The 14,568-nt window shown below is 38.3% G+C and overlaps 1 protein-coding gene across 1 annotated transcript in view; it reads right to left on the minus strand.

Moving 5' to 3' along the window:
- The window catches only part of SH3BGRL2 (SH3 domain binding glutamate rich protein like 2), a 287,777-nt gene that overhangs the window by 20,546 nt on the left and 252,663 nt on the right, over positions 1-14,568 (minus strand). The window contains exon 2 of the mRNA XM_012471793.2: positions 6,518-6,703. Within this exon, the coding sequence (XP_012327216.1) occupies positions 6,518-6,703 (186 nt within the window). The remainder of the gene's footprint in view (positions 1-6,517; positions 6,704-14,568) is intronic.

Below are 14,568 nucleotides of genomic sequence, written 5' to 3' on the forward strand. Positions count from 1 at the left end.
CATGTTACACTAAGTACAAAAACTAACTCAAAATGGATTAAAGACCTAAACCCAAGGCCCAAAACTATAAGATTCCTAGAAGAAAACACAGGGGAAAAGCTCCATGACATTGGATTTTGCAAACAATAATTTCCCGGATATGACACCAAAGCACAAGTAACAAAAGCAAAAATACACGACATTAAGCTTAAAACCTTTTGTTCATCAAAGGATACAATCAACAGTGTAGAAAGGCAACCTATGGAGTGGGGGGAGATATTTGCCAAACAGGTAACTGGTAAGGGATTAATATCCAAATATATAAAGAACACCTACAGCTCAAAAACAAAAAATAAAATAACTTAATTTTAAAATAAGCAAAGAACCTGAATAGATACTTCTTCAAAGATAATATACAAATGGCTAACAAACATATTCAAAAGATGCTCAACATCACTAATCATCAGAGATATGCAAATCAAACCCACAATGAGTTATCATCTCATACTCATTAGAGTAGATACTATGTTAAAAATAACAAAAAATAACAAGTGTTGGTGAAGATGTGTAGAAGTTAGAACCTCTCTGCAGTGTTGGCAGGTAATGTTGATAGGTAAAGCAGTACAATTGCTATGGAAAATAGTTTGGCTGTTCCCCAAAAAATTAAAAACAGAACTACCATACAATCTAGCAATCCCACTGCTAGGTATATATTTAAAAGCAACTATCAATACAGTAAATAAACAACCTACAAATGGGAGAAAATCTTCACAAACTATACATCTGACAAAGGTCTAATATTCAGAATTTAAAAAGAACTTAAATCAACAACCAAAAAACAAATAATCCATTAAAATGACACAAATAGACATTTCTCAAAAGAAGACATACAAGCAGCCAAAAAAAAAAAAAAAAAAAACATGAAAAAATGCTCTCATCACTAATCATCAGAGAAATGCAAACCAAAACCACCATGAGATACCATCTCACATCGATCAGAATGGTCATTATTAAAAGGTCAAAAAACAAAAGATGCTAGCAAGCCTACAGAGAAAAGAAAAGGCTTATACACTGTTAGTAAATTAGTTCAGCCACTGTGGAAAGCAGTTTAAAGACTTCTCAAAGAACTTAAAACAGAGGTATCTTTCAACCCAGTAATCCCATTACTGGGTATATACCCCCCCAAAAATGGATCATTATACCAAAGAGATACATCCACTCGTATGTTAATTACTGCACTGTTCACAACAGCAAAGGCATGGAATCAAGCTAGGTACACACCAATGGTGGCGTGGATAAAGAAAATGCAATACATATAAACCATGGAATACTATGCAGCCTTAAAAAAGAATAAACTCGTTCTCTGCAGCAACACAGATGGAACTGGAGGCCATAATCCTAAACAAATTAACACAGGAACAGAAAACCAAATACTGCATGTTCTCAAGTAAAAATGGGAACCGAACATTTAGGACCCATGGACATAAAATGGGAATACTTGATACTGTGAACCACTAGAGTGGGGAGGGAAGGGGATAAGGGTAAAAAAACCACCTATTGGGTACTATGCTCACTATCCCGGGGCAATATATCCATGTAACAAACCTGCATATGTACCCCCTATATCTAAAATAAAGAAAATATAAAATAAAATAATTGTAAAAATTAAAAGAACTGAAAACAGGGTTTTGAAGAGATATTTGCACACCCATGTTCATAGCAGCACTATTCACAATAGCCAAGAGGTGAATGTAATCCAAATGTCCATCAATGGATAAATAAACAAAATGTGGCATATACATACAATGGAATACTATGCAATTATAACAAGGAAGGAAATCTTGTCACATGCTAGAACATGGATGAACCTTGAAGATATTATGCTAAGTGAAAGAAGCCAGTAACAAAAAGACAAGTAGTGTGTGATTCCACTTAGTTGAAGTATCCAAAGTTGATACTTTATATATAGAAAGTAGAATAGTGGTTACCAGGAGCTGAGGAAGGGGGCAAAGGGGAGTTGCTTAATTGATACAGAGTTTCAGATCTGCAAGATGGAAAAGTTCTAGGGATCTGTCTCACAACAAGTGTAAATATATTTAATACTACTGACCCGTACACTTAAAAGTGCTTAAGATAGTAAATGTTTTATGTTTTTTATCACACTGAAGAAAATCTTAAATAAAAATAAGAAAAATATATAAAGAAGTCTAAATCATCTGTTTGCTGAATAGAGAAAGAGAAAAGAAATGAAAGGCGAGTAGGTATTTTCTGTTAGTGTAAGTGGGTATGTTTTCATTTCTGGTGCACTGTACAAATGCCAGTTCCACAGAGAGAAAACAAAGGGTTAAAACCTTGTACATGAGGCCCAGAGCTTTCTAAAATCCAAATTAGACACTAAAATTCATCATAAAAGCCAAAGTGTTGGATCCTCTACCTTCAGAATCTCATCACCCACATTCTTAGAAAAAGGAAGAATCCTGCTCACAGTAAGGATTGATTCCACTCCAGGGAATCAACAAGAATATCTAGGTTGTGGCAGTTCGGGTTCTTGATGCAAATAACTGAAAAAGATACCAGCAATTTCAGGGGAAAGGAATTATGGAGGTATCATAAGGAGTTGACAAGACTCCACAATAAAACTAGAGGACCAGTTTAGAAAACAAAGAATTTTCCTGTCTGGGTAGCCAAGAATACACTCATGACACCTCCCAGATCAGCTGCATAAGGACACCAGCCACAGCTATGGTTGGCCCCAGCACCTCTGGACATTCACTGCCACAAACAATCTCCAACTGACCCTGTATTTCTACATTATCTCCTCAATGTTCAAATTCTGGAGTAGAAAAAAACTGATTGGTCATGCCAGGGAGACTCCATTCAGAGGGGAACTCCTTACAAAAGGCAAGATATTCAACTGCTAAATGAGAGAGAAGGCAATTGTTAACATTGGTTACCAAGTAGCTTAGTAGCTACTTGGTATATCTCATATGCCTAGCTCATCCAATTTAAAATAAAGTAATAAATTTCTAATTAATTCTAGTAAACAGAATAAGAATGTATAAGCTTTCTGGATCATGTCACTCGCAATGTGGCAGGTTTCCACAGGTTAACCAACAAGATGAGACCACTCAGAAACTATCACTAGGTAAAGCAAGGTGCGCAGAAGCAGGTGAGATGAACACAGCCTATGGTTAGTTGCCCTCTAATGCTTGTGTCAAAGTCAAATTTGCCTAACCTTGATAGGAGCCGACATGTCTCAAAACTCCTGCCAGAACAGACTATGATGACAGTGCATACGCCAACAGCTGTCACCATGACCACAGGACTAACACTGTTCAAGCAGAGAAGATGCCGTTTACCTGGCACAGTTTAATCAATATATAATATAAGCCTCTAGCCAGCTCCCAGATAGTCCCTGAAGACTTTTGCTTTTATGATGATAGGACAAAGAATGTCTACTTTCTTTCAATAAGTCAACAAAATAACAAAGAGTTTCAAAATAGATATACCATATATATACATATGTATATATGTATATATGTATATATGTGTGTGTGTATATATATATGTATATACCACATATATATATATATATATATATATAAAGCTAGAAGATTTGATCTAAAGTCCTAACCTACAACACAAGCAGTAAGTGGGAGGAGAAATGATGAAACATGTTAGAAAAAAGAGAATGGTCAAAACTCAATGTCTGCAGAGGCACTATCAACAAGAAGCAAGCTGCAGGGCTCCAGAAAAAGTCGGGAACTGGAGGCATCATCTATTGTGAAGGTAGGGTGAGTTGACAGAAGCAGAAAACAGAAAAATTGTTTGAAAGTCTGTATAAGCAGCAGTTAGATCCCAGGGTGCCTCACTCTCCTTGGAGGAGCTAGAAGATATTAATACATTATTAATAAACATGGTGTCAAGGAAGCAAAAAACTTATACACAAGGGCACTGAAGAAAGAGTGAAAACAGGGATAGGAAGTAAAAATCTGCATGCTAGAGAGTGAGACCTTCCACTTCCCTCACCCTACAGGTCCAGAACTCCAATAGCCAGGCTGAGATTCCCAAAGCAAGAGACTGAAAGGCCATTCTCTAGAAAAATTAAACCATCATCTGAGAAAAGACCTACAGATACTACTATCAATATCTGCAATGAGAATGCTAACAGGCTACCGAGTATCCCACAGGGAAGCAAGTCTGCATTCATATAAGACACACACACAGCTTCTAGTGAGCTTCCTAGTGTCTCACCTCTTATATGAACAAAAGACAAGGATCAACATACATCTAAAGAAAGCCCACCCCACCCAAGAAAAATGATCAAAACAAAGTGAAAAAAAAAAATCAGTGAAAACAGGAACAACACAAGTAACAGAAGAAAACTTCAAATAAATAGTATTTAATATCTTTATTGAGTTAAGATCTTGTATTCATTTAATAAAAAAACAATACTATTAAAAAGAATCAGGGAGCAAGAAATGGGGAAACAAGGACAAAAATCCAATGAAAGGATTTTGTTCTTTCTCAGAAAGAACAAAAATCAAATAGGTAGATATTAGATAAAACCTGGAGGCACGTCCAGGTTTGTGTTTTAAAGAGATCACTTTAATACTATGCAGCTTAAAAAGAAAAAAAGAGAAGCTCTGTATATACAGTTAACACCGTTATGAAAAGATCTCCAAGGCATATAAGTAAGTTAAAGTATTAGAAAATCAATGTAAGAAATCCAATATCCAAATTAATAGGCACTCAAGAGAAAGAGAACAAGGAAAAAAGTAGGGAGAAAATTTTCAAGAAAAATAATGTAAGAAAACATGTAATCACTTAATCATAGAATTTCTTAAAAGGCATACTGAGAACTCAGCACAATGAATGAAAAACAACTCGTACCACAGTAATTCAGCAAAAGACGTGGTGAATACATATATGGATAAGAGATAAAAATTTTTCATAGAGAAAACTGACCAAAACATATAAACAATCAAGGAAAATGGCATTAGACATCTCAAATGTAGCAGTGAAAACCAGAGGACAATGAAGCAATATCATCAAAATCCTTTGCAACCTAGAATTCTATACCCAGAAACCAGCACTGAACTATAAGACAAGAATAAAAGCACTTTTATAGCCTCCAAGTCTGAAGGACAGAAAACTGCTAGATTTATATTTTAAGCCTTCTGAATGTAGCACTATTTGACTTATCACTTTATTTTATTTTGAACTATATACTTTGGAAATCTTTTCAACTATTACTTCATTTAGGTCTGCAGGCACAAGAGTACATTTTATATCCTTGGTAATCATGAATAGGATACACCTTTAGTTACCACATACTCCTTTACATAAAATATCAAATAATGATATTAACAACCCTATAAAATAACAATCTTTACTTTTATATAACAATATGCTTAAAAAATGCTTTTGAAACAATCACAAAATAAGACAGATATTTTCCCTTTCTTAAAGATAAGAAAACTGGGGCTTAAAGAGATAAGTAACTTTTCAAAGGTATCCCAGCTGACATAAGGCAGTACTAGAACTCAAAGTTAAGTCTAATGGCATGTTCAGGATTCTTCTCAGGATGCTACAGGTAAGAATCCTCTGTATAATCTACACATAGCTTTATGTTGCAACTTCTCATTCTCCATTATACATGTGGGGGAAGGGAACTGTTTTCTCTGAAGCCACCAAAAGCTCTCTGTTATTCCTTTCCTCCATGCTAATTACAACCTAGCTATTTATTTCATCATAAGCACATCAGCACTGTAGCTCCTCCTTCTTTAGACTGTTGTTAAATAACTATAGTACAGGTCCAAAAATAAACACTGAGTTAGGTACTTAGAGATATGGCAAAAGGCAAATCCTAACTTACTCATTAGAAGTTTCTCAATTATTTTTCTTAACCTAAGGAGTAAGAAAGTAGGTAAATAAACAAAAGTGACTTCATCTTCTCGTATGCTACACGCAGCAGGAAAGCACCTGATATATGTTCATATACGATGTGCACTGATATTCTTAATGATCCCTCTGGTTTATTATCATAAGAAATGGAACTCCAGTTTATAATCAGCTATTAGCAGTTATTTACACCATAAAGGGATATTCAAAGACAATTATCCCCTCTACTACTCTTCCCCCTAAAATATATTAATCAAAAAATAATTTGATTAGCAATTTAATAATAATTAAAATAATTATTTGTAATGCATCAAAATTTAGAACCTAATACACACACATACACACATACACACAGCTTCCCTTTCCCTTCCTGTTTCCAAAGCAAAGACAGAGAAAAGATTGACAGACACACATACACTCACATTCACATACCACGCAACTACTTGCACATACATACACAGTCCATGCTTGGACTCACATCCCTTCTCAACTTCACCCTCTGTTAGACTTGTGGACCTGAATGGGCAGTGGGTGAAGAAGTCACAGATTTCACTGGAAAAACCCACCTGCACTCTAGATGACATGTGTTTTGAGCAATAAAACGAAATAGCATGATAACAATCTAGCCACTTACTCCACAGTATCGGTCGCCATTAAATATCTGAGGTGGCAGGGGGTTGCCCTGAGCAGGTTTTTTTTCCGGGGGGACATTTTTGTACATCCATTGCCTCTGTTCTTCTGACATTGTGATATCCACCTCCTCAAACTCTATCTTGTTGGCTTCCAGAAATCTAACCACATCCTGCTGCTTCTTCTTTATCTGCAGAGAGAAGACAAACAAATAAGTAGATATGCTTATGTGAAATAATATGTATATACTTCCAAACTGAACTAGATTTGATTTACAATTCTCAAGAGGTTATTGATACAAAAAAAAGAGGTGATTTATGTAGGTGTCATGTACTGCCCATTCACTAGATATTCAGTGGAGGACTAAGCCAGTCCCAACACAGTCGTTCCTTTGATGTTGCTGTTGTTGCTGTGAGATGAGGTCTCTCTATGTTGCCCAGGCTGACCTCAAACTCCTGGGCTCAAGCGATCTACCCACCTTGGCCTCCCAAAGTGCTGGGATTACAGGTGTGAGCCACCGTACCTGGCCACTAACACAGTCGTTTCTTCAACCTAGTCTCCCCACAACTCTGGAGCACAATTCAGGTGGCTTGGAAAGAACAGACTATGAGATGAGAGATTCACTTAGTTTTCAGTGGGCCATAACCACTCCCCATTTCGCCCCCAACCCCACCCTCACCCTTGCAAGAAGTGACATTTATAGTCATAAAAGCTCCCTTTGCCAAAAACCATCTGAAAACCATGTACAGCCTATCTGGGATGTCAACATTTCATTGATTCATGACAGCAGCAACATTTTTATTCCCCTCAGCAGCCTTCTTCAGAAATTCCACAGCTGTAGCCACTACCATGAAAGCATCCTTTCATCAATTCACAAGAGAAAAATGTTCTCCACTTCTAAGGTAAGAATAAACAACAAATATCATCTTACTTTGAACTCTGTTTCTTAACCCTTTTCATTCCTCTGATCTTTCACTTTTCCTTCTTCAGTCACTAGGGGTCAGATGTGCTCTTGAGAAACTGCAAATACATCTCTGCAAAGTTTTCAAAATGTTGCCTACCTTCTTAAGAGTACATATTAACTAATTGAGATGGAATGACAACACTGTAATCTCCCATTATCCATGGGGGATATGTTCCAAGACCCCCAGCAGACACCTGAAATGGCAGATAGTGCCAAACCCCTATATATGCTATGTTTTTTTCAATCTGATGACTGGGAGGCACGTCCAGGTTTGTGTTTTAAAGAGATCACTTTAATACTATGCAGCTTAAAAAGAAAAAAAGAGAAGCTCTGTATATACAGTTAACACCATTATGAAAAGATCTCCAAGGCATATAAGTAAGTTAAAAAAAAAACAAGGAGCAGAACTCTATGTACACTAAGCTCACTTTAAAAACAAATGGAGAAAAATAAGAACACATTTATATTTGCTTGTATTTATATTGTTTTAAAAAAACTGTTGAAGATTCATGTAAGAAACTAACAAAAGTGGTTATCCAAGGGCTAGGGGAGAAGGAGTTCGGTAAGGAAACAAAGTTGGAGCAAGAGTTTTACTTTAAAATGTTTTGAACATTTTAAGAAATGTGTTAATATTCAAAAAAGTAAACGGAAGAAATGTATTTTAACGAGAGAGAGAGGTGGCACCCTAGCTTCTACAGAGCAGCTTGAAGGATGGCTGTACACACCACAGACATGCCCTGTTTAATACAAATCACATTTTCCCCATGTGACATGAAGCAGAACTTAAAGCATTTTGTTGAGTCACTGGGCTCCATGATTCACTTATAAGAAAGGGCAGGTGATTAAAAATAAGAAATGAAAACACAGCTAAAAATCTTAGAAAATTAGCTAGTACTACAGCAAATCACCCAAATAAGGTAGGAGAAACTTAACCCAGAGAAGGAATTTTTCAAGTAGATGTTTGTGACATTAGCATCAGGAAGGAAGATGTGTCACACTACCACCGGCTGTTTGTAAGGTCTGCAGAGGTGAACACGGCCTGGAACTGGAAGCACCCACACTAGTGTGGCGGGGGCAGGCAGTTCAGGAAGCAGGAACTTAGAGGAACACATTGGTCTACTGGGTGGGGCCCAGGTAAGAGGCTTCCCATGTGGCAACAGGCAACAGGAAGCCATCAAGGGCACTTCATGGGCTGGGCTTAATTCCAGGGCACTTCATGGGCTGGGCTTAATTCCAGAGTCCAAATAACCATAACATACACAATCATTTCCTTCACACAATGAGTTTCTTATTCTCCCCACGTTTCAATTCTTCTGAAATGAAATGCATCTTATAATCAATACCAAAAGGAATTTGCTAAGCAAATGGAAGAGAAGTAAATTTTGGGCCCACAGACACTGCTTTCATCTATGTCATTTTATCCATGGGTGGAAGGTACCTGCACCTCCCTTGTTTGTTTTTACTTAAACACCCTTGGAAGCAAAACAATGGTTACCCAGTAACCAATCTCCCTTTCATTCTAAATACAGAAGCCTGGTTTTACTTAGAAAAGCAATGGACTCAGCTACAAAATCATGTTTACCCAAACACCTCTACTGTTAGAGGTAATCACATGACACAGTTCTGACCAATGCGATGTGAGTCAGACAGTCCTTGGGAAAGCTTCACTTAAATGAATGAAAACCCAAAGCAGGCTTTTGCCCTTTAGTCTCCATCCTGGCAGAGATGCAGATATTGTGGCTGTAGGTGCAGAAACCACTTCACAAATAACACCATAAATATGTGAAAATACTATATGCTAAGGATGGTAAAGCAGAAAGACAGTAGCTGGGTCCTTAATGACAATTTGTAGCTGCCACCCCTGTCTCTTCATGCACAGTCTATTCTATGCCTTTCTGTTAGACAAATAAACCCTTAATAAGTTAAGCCACTCTTCATCTAGTTTTCTATAGCTTTCACCCAAATGCAATTCTTAATTGCTACTTAAAATGACTTCAGAAATATTGTATTATGATAAAGCATTGAAAATAAAAGCTATTACTGCACAGTACAGGCTGGCAATAAAGGCTGTTAAGACATAAACTTAATATATGTGAGTGAATATTTGTTACTGGATAAACAGAGGAATTTTCCTATTCTACTCCATAGAGCAACAACCAACATGTTGGAACTAAAACAGGCAGGTGATCTAAAAGGATGAAGGGTGCATTTCACCTTAACATTCAAACACTACTACACACCATACAAAGCAATTAAAGGGAACACAGAATCTCTTGCATTAGATTATGGGTAGACAAAATATGTCCAACGCCCAAATCCAACCCACTGACCATTTTATATGGCCTGCAGCCAAAAATGGTCTTTATATTTTTAAATAGTTGGGAGAAAAAAATAAAAATAATAATAGTATTCCATGACATGTAAAAGTTATATGAAATGTAAACACTAGTGTCCACAAACAAAGCTGTATGGGAACACAGCAACACCCATTCACTTACATATTGTCTATGGCTGTTTTCTCCCTACAATGGCAGAGTTGAGAAGTTGCAACAGAGACTGCGTGGTCCCCCAATGCTTAAAATATTGACTGGCTGCCCTGTATAGGAAAAGCTTGCCAATCTTTGGGCTAGATCACAGATTTGCCTTTCCGGGTGAAAGTTCCCTTTCTCAGTGAGCCCTCCTTTGACCACCTCATTTTACACTTTTACCAGCTACCCAAGAACTCTGTACTCACCCTTCACTGCTGTATTTTTCACCACAGCACTTGGCATCTGACAGACTGTATAACTTATGTATTTGTTTGTCCATCTCTGCTACTAGAATATAAATCCCCCAGCTAGGCACGGTGGCTCACTCCTGTAACCCCAGCACCTTGGGAGGCTGAGGTGAGTGGATCACCCTGAGGTCAGAAGTTCGAGACCAGCCTGACCAACACGGTGAAACCCTATCTCTACTAAAAATGCACAAATTAGCCAGGCACGGTGGCACATGCCTGTAATCCCAGCTACTTGGGAGGCTGAGGCAGGAGAATCGCTTTAACTCAGGAGGTGGAGGTTGTAGTGAGCGGAGATCACACCATTGCACTCCAGCCTGGGCAACAAGAACAAAACTCTGGCTCAAATAAAAAATAAAAAAATAGAATATAAATTCCCCAAGGCCAGGAGATTTTATCAGTTTTGTTAAGCATTTCTCAATTACTAGATAAGATGTTCAGAGGTAGAAGGGTCTGTGAGATGGGGAGCTTTCCTCCTAAACAACAGCAGGGCTGATTTGCTCATCCTTGAGGGCTCACCTTAAGTCTTACCTCTTCAGAGAGCCCTCTCTAACCACCTTGCTGAAGTTTTATTGCCTAAATTTATTAAAATGTTATTTATTTATATGTCTGTTTGTTTTTGTTCTCACTCTCTCTCTACAACTTCAGTTCTGGAAGCAGAGGACAGGAGGGAAGGAGGCCTTCAATAAATATTAACTGAATGGATGATTCAAGAATTATCCCAGTGCTGAATATCAAAGATTTCCAGGTGATGTTCAAGAGAAGCTATTCAAACTAAGTCACTAATTTAATTTATGAACAAATGTAACTCACATTTAGCCCAACAGGAATGTGGATCAAATGACAGTATTTCTCAAACCTAAAGCAGCACAGTTTTAAAAAGCACTGGGCTTACAATGCTACATCTAACTCTACATAGCCAAAATAATTCAGAAGAGTCTCTAGACCCTAATGTGAAAAAAGACTTTGCTTCTAACTTCGACAATGATTGAAAAAGAAAGCAGTATGTGGTTGCATGTTTAAATAAATTCTATTGTCAGTTAATTTTTTTTTGAGGGCGGGAAATATTGTCAGTTAATTTTAGTAGTTGCAAGTTTATAACAAAACAAAGTGTTTTATTTTGCTCAAATGGTTTTATTAAATTGTTGATACATTTGCAAATTGATGGCAATTGAGAATTACATAGATGTGTTGGTACTTCCCTGAATCTGCTTCCTATTACTATCATAGTACTCTATTACCCTCAACCTCTTCCCCCAACTAACTTCAGGAGCTCTGAAGTAAACTGCTCCCTCAGATGTGCTTTGAAGCAGCCTTCTTGGCCACTGAATGGATAAGCCTTTACCCTTTTGACTGCAGATCTGTGAATCTGCTGAGGACCCCAATGCCTGCACCCAAGCCCTGGTGACCCACCCCCACAGGGCCCTGGGCAGTAAGCTGCAGAGTCTCTTGACTCCATGTGAACACTCAGTGACCCGTGGAAATCTTAGTGAAGACACTGGGAGCCTTCACTGGCAACCTCCTGGCCACAAGAGTCCCTAGGGATTGGATCAGAAGACGCTAAATAATTCCTTGCATGTGACTCAGCCTTAACCCCCTACTCTGTGGCACTGACTGCTAAGTAAACTTGCACACCTCTACTCTCTTCTTGTAGGATTACTTCTTTCCTGGGAGGATGCCAATTAACTTATATAATTAAGCAGCCCCTGCCAGATTCCTTCCATAGGCTTCCGGACACGTCTAGTCATGTTTGAATTCCAGGGTATACACAGCTGATGCTGCACCCTGGGACCTTGGGGCTCAGTAGGAAATAAAGAGACATAATCAATTTGAATAGGAGTTTTTTTTTTTAACATTGAGATTTAATAAGAACAATAATGGGAAAGCAAGTTTAATTGAAGACAAATGAGGCACAGAGGACAACAAGGAAAACTGGGGGAAGTATATATCTTAGAGTCAGATTGTCCTGGTTTTAATCTTGACCCTGACAGATGGGCAGCCTTGGAGAAATTACTTGGCTTCTCTCTTAGCTTCAGTTTCCAAACCTGTAAAATAAACTGCTAAATTAAGTTTAGCCTAAGGCCAGGAGCAGTGGCTCAGGTCTGTAATCCCAGCACTTTGGGAGGCCAAAGCAGATGGATCACCTGAGGTCAGGAGTTCAAGTCCAGCCTGGCCAACATGGTGAAACCTTGTCTTTACTAAAAGTACAAAAATTAGCTGGCTGTCATGGCGTGCACCGTAATCCCAGCTACTCGGCAGGCTGAGACAGAAGAACCCCTTGAACCCAGGAGGTGGAGGTTGCAGTGAGCAAAGATCATGCCATTGCACTTTAGCTGGGTGACAGAGTGACTCTGTCTCAATGAAAAAAATAAAAATAAATAACTTAACCTAAAGCTACCTTCTTACAAATTTTAAGTTCAGTCTAAAGGTTTCTCCATTCATAGAGAACTGTTACCTAACTATATACATAAACAGACTGTAACCTACTCTTGGACCAGTCACAGCATTTCAGCCAATTAAGGCAGTCAACTGTTCAAACTCTGTCCAAATAAGGCAAGTGCCAATATAACTTCCATCAGATTACTCCTGTTTTTGTACCTAACTTCCTTTTTCTGTACGTAAATTCTCTTTGACTATGAAGCAGCGTCAGAGTCCTTCAGAACCTATGCTGGTTCAGGGGGCTGCCCAATTCACAAAATGTTCTTTGCTCAATGAAACTCTGTTAAATATAATCTGTGTAAAGCTTTTCTTTTAACAGAACCCAATTATCTTTCTTCCACAGGTTCACCAGAAAATTAAATAAGAAAAGGCCTAAGCAGTAATGAGCACCTACTCAATTGTTTCATTCACTCAGACATACTAGCTTTTCTATCTTTGCCCTAGATGTGGCCTTCTGTCAAAAATATAGCAACTTCTGAGTGCTTTCAAAGGCTTTAGATATTCAACACAATGGTTCCTTATTTCACCTGCTTTCACACTTCAAACACACAGCTTTCTTTATTCTGACTTAGGGTAGACCTAAGGTTGATTAGGACCTCTTATGTATCTCAAATGGAAAAAAGTCAAAGACAGTGAGAGAAAAGAGGATGGAAAAGATAAGTTTTTTTTAATAGCTTGACAAAATTTACAAAGGAGGGGCTGGACTGGATTAGGGAAGGTAGAAGGCCCTAAGACAATTCTTCCTTTCAACTAAAAAGGGTGGAAAGGACTGAGGCTCTTTCCCTTGTCAAAGACCTCAGGAACTTTCCAGTGATTGAGTAGGGTACCTCACATATGGCAAATTCTTTAAATAAAACCCCATTCTTGGCCTCACTAGGCATTATACATTAGCCTAGTTATGCTACAGCCATTCATGATCTCCCCTGTGAAGACTAAAAAACTAAAGCTCCAGTGTAGCCACCCTTGCAACAAAGCAGCCACGTGACCCAGATATGGCCAGTGAGGTGTGTGCCCCAGTGTGCTAGGTGGAGCTTCTGGACAGAGCTTGGCTTTCCTGCTGAAGCTGACAGATTACAATGCTAGGGTCCCTGGTCCCTGCCCTTCCTCATTGTTCCAGCTTGGCACCCAGATGTGAGGGCTAGAGGTGTGGGGCAGCCTTTCCACCTTGAGGTGACAGGCATCAGAAAAGGCCAAGAGAATCCCAACAAGGCAGGCCCTACTTTCCAGGAGAGACTGAAACAGCTCTGTGTAAACTCAAGTTAGACAGGTTCTCTGTTACTGGCAGATGAACACATTCCTAATCGAAACCCTCAGCAGTATGCCACATTGCTGGGGAGTAGGGCAGGGGTTTAGAGTAATCCCCAAGAAGCCATCTGCTAACTGGCAATGTTCCCATGCTGTTTAACTAAACGTGAGATTATATATAAAGTACAGCATCTCCAGTTTCTACTTCAGATTATCTTACTAGAAAGCAACTACCATGTTACCAAGCCAAGGATAAAGAAGCTGACTTACACAAGATTGAAGCTTGAGTTTTACAGAATCAGTGTCAAAAAGGTTCTAAAATAAAAGGCAATTTCTGAAAAACTGTTAGTATGTATTATAAATTAAAACAATATAATTTTAACAATAGAAAAGGCTGTGGTTTACCATCTATGTATCACTTGCACAGTCCCTGGCACTTACTACGTAGGCATATATTTGTATTAAACAAATAAACATTATTAAGCTTGAATTAATACTTTTAACTTTTCTTTTTAACCAGTCAATATTGGTTGGTCTGTGAACCTGTGGCTCTGCTGGACTGAACATGGTGACAGTGGCACCAAAGGCAGCAGCCTGATCCTCAGTTGGATCAGTTGGCTTTGATTTGTGTTCT

The sequence above is a fragment of the Aotus nancymaae genome, unplaced genomic scaffold (genome assembly GCF_030222135.1).
Source record: "Aotus nancymaae isolate 86718 unplaced genomic scaffold, 86718_ANA_hifiasm-v0.15.2.pri h1tg000040l, whole genome shotgun sequence".
NCBI lineage: Eukaryota > Metazoa > Chordata > Mammalia > Primates > Aotidae > Aotus > Aotus nancymaae.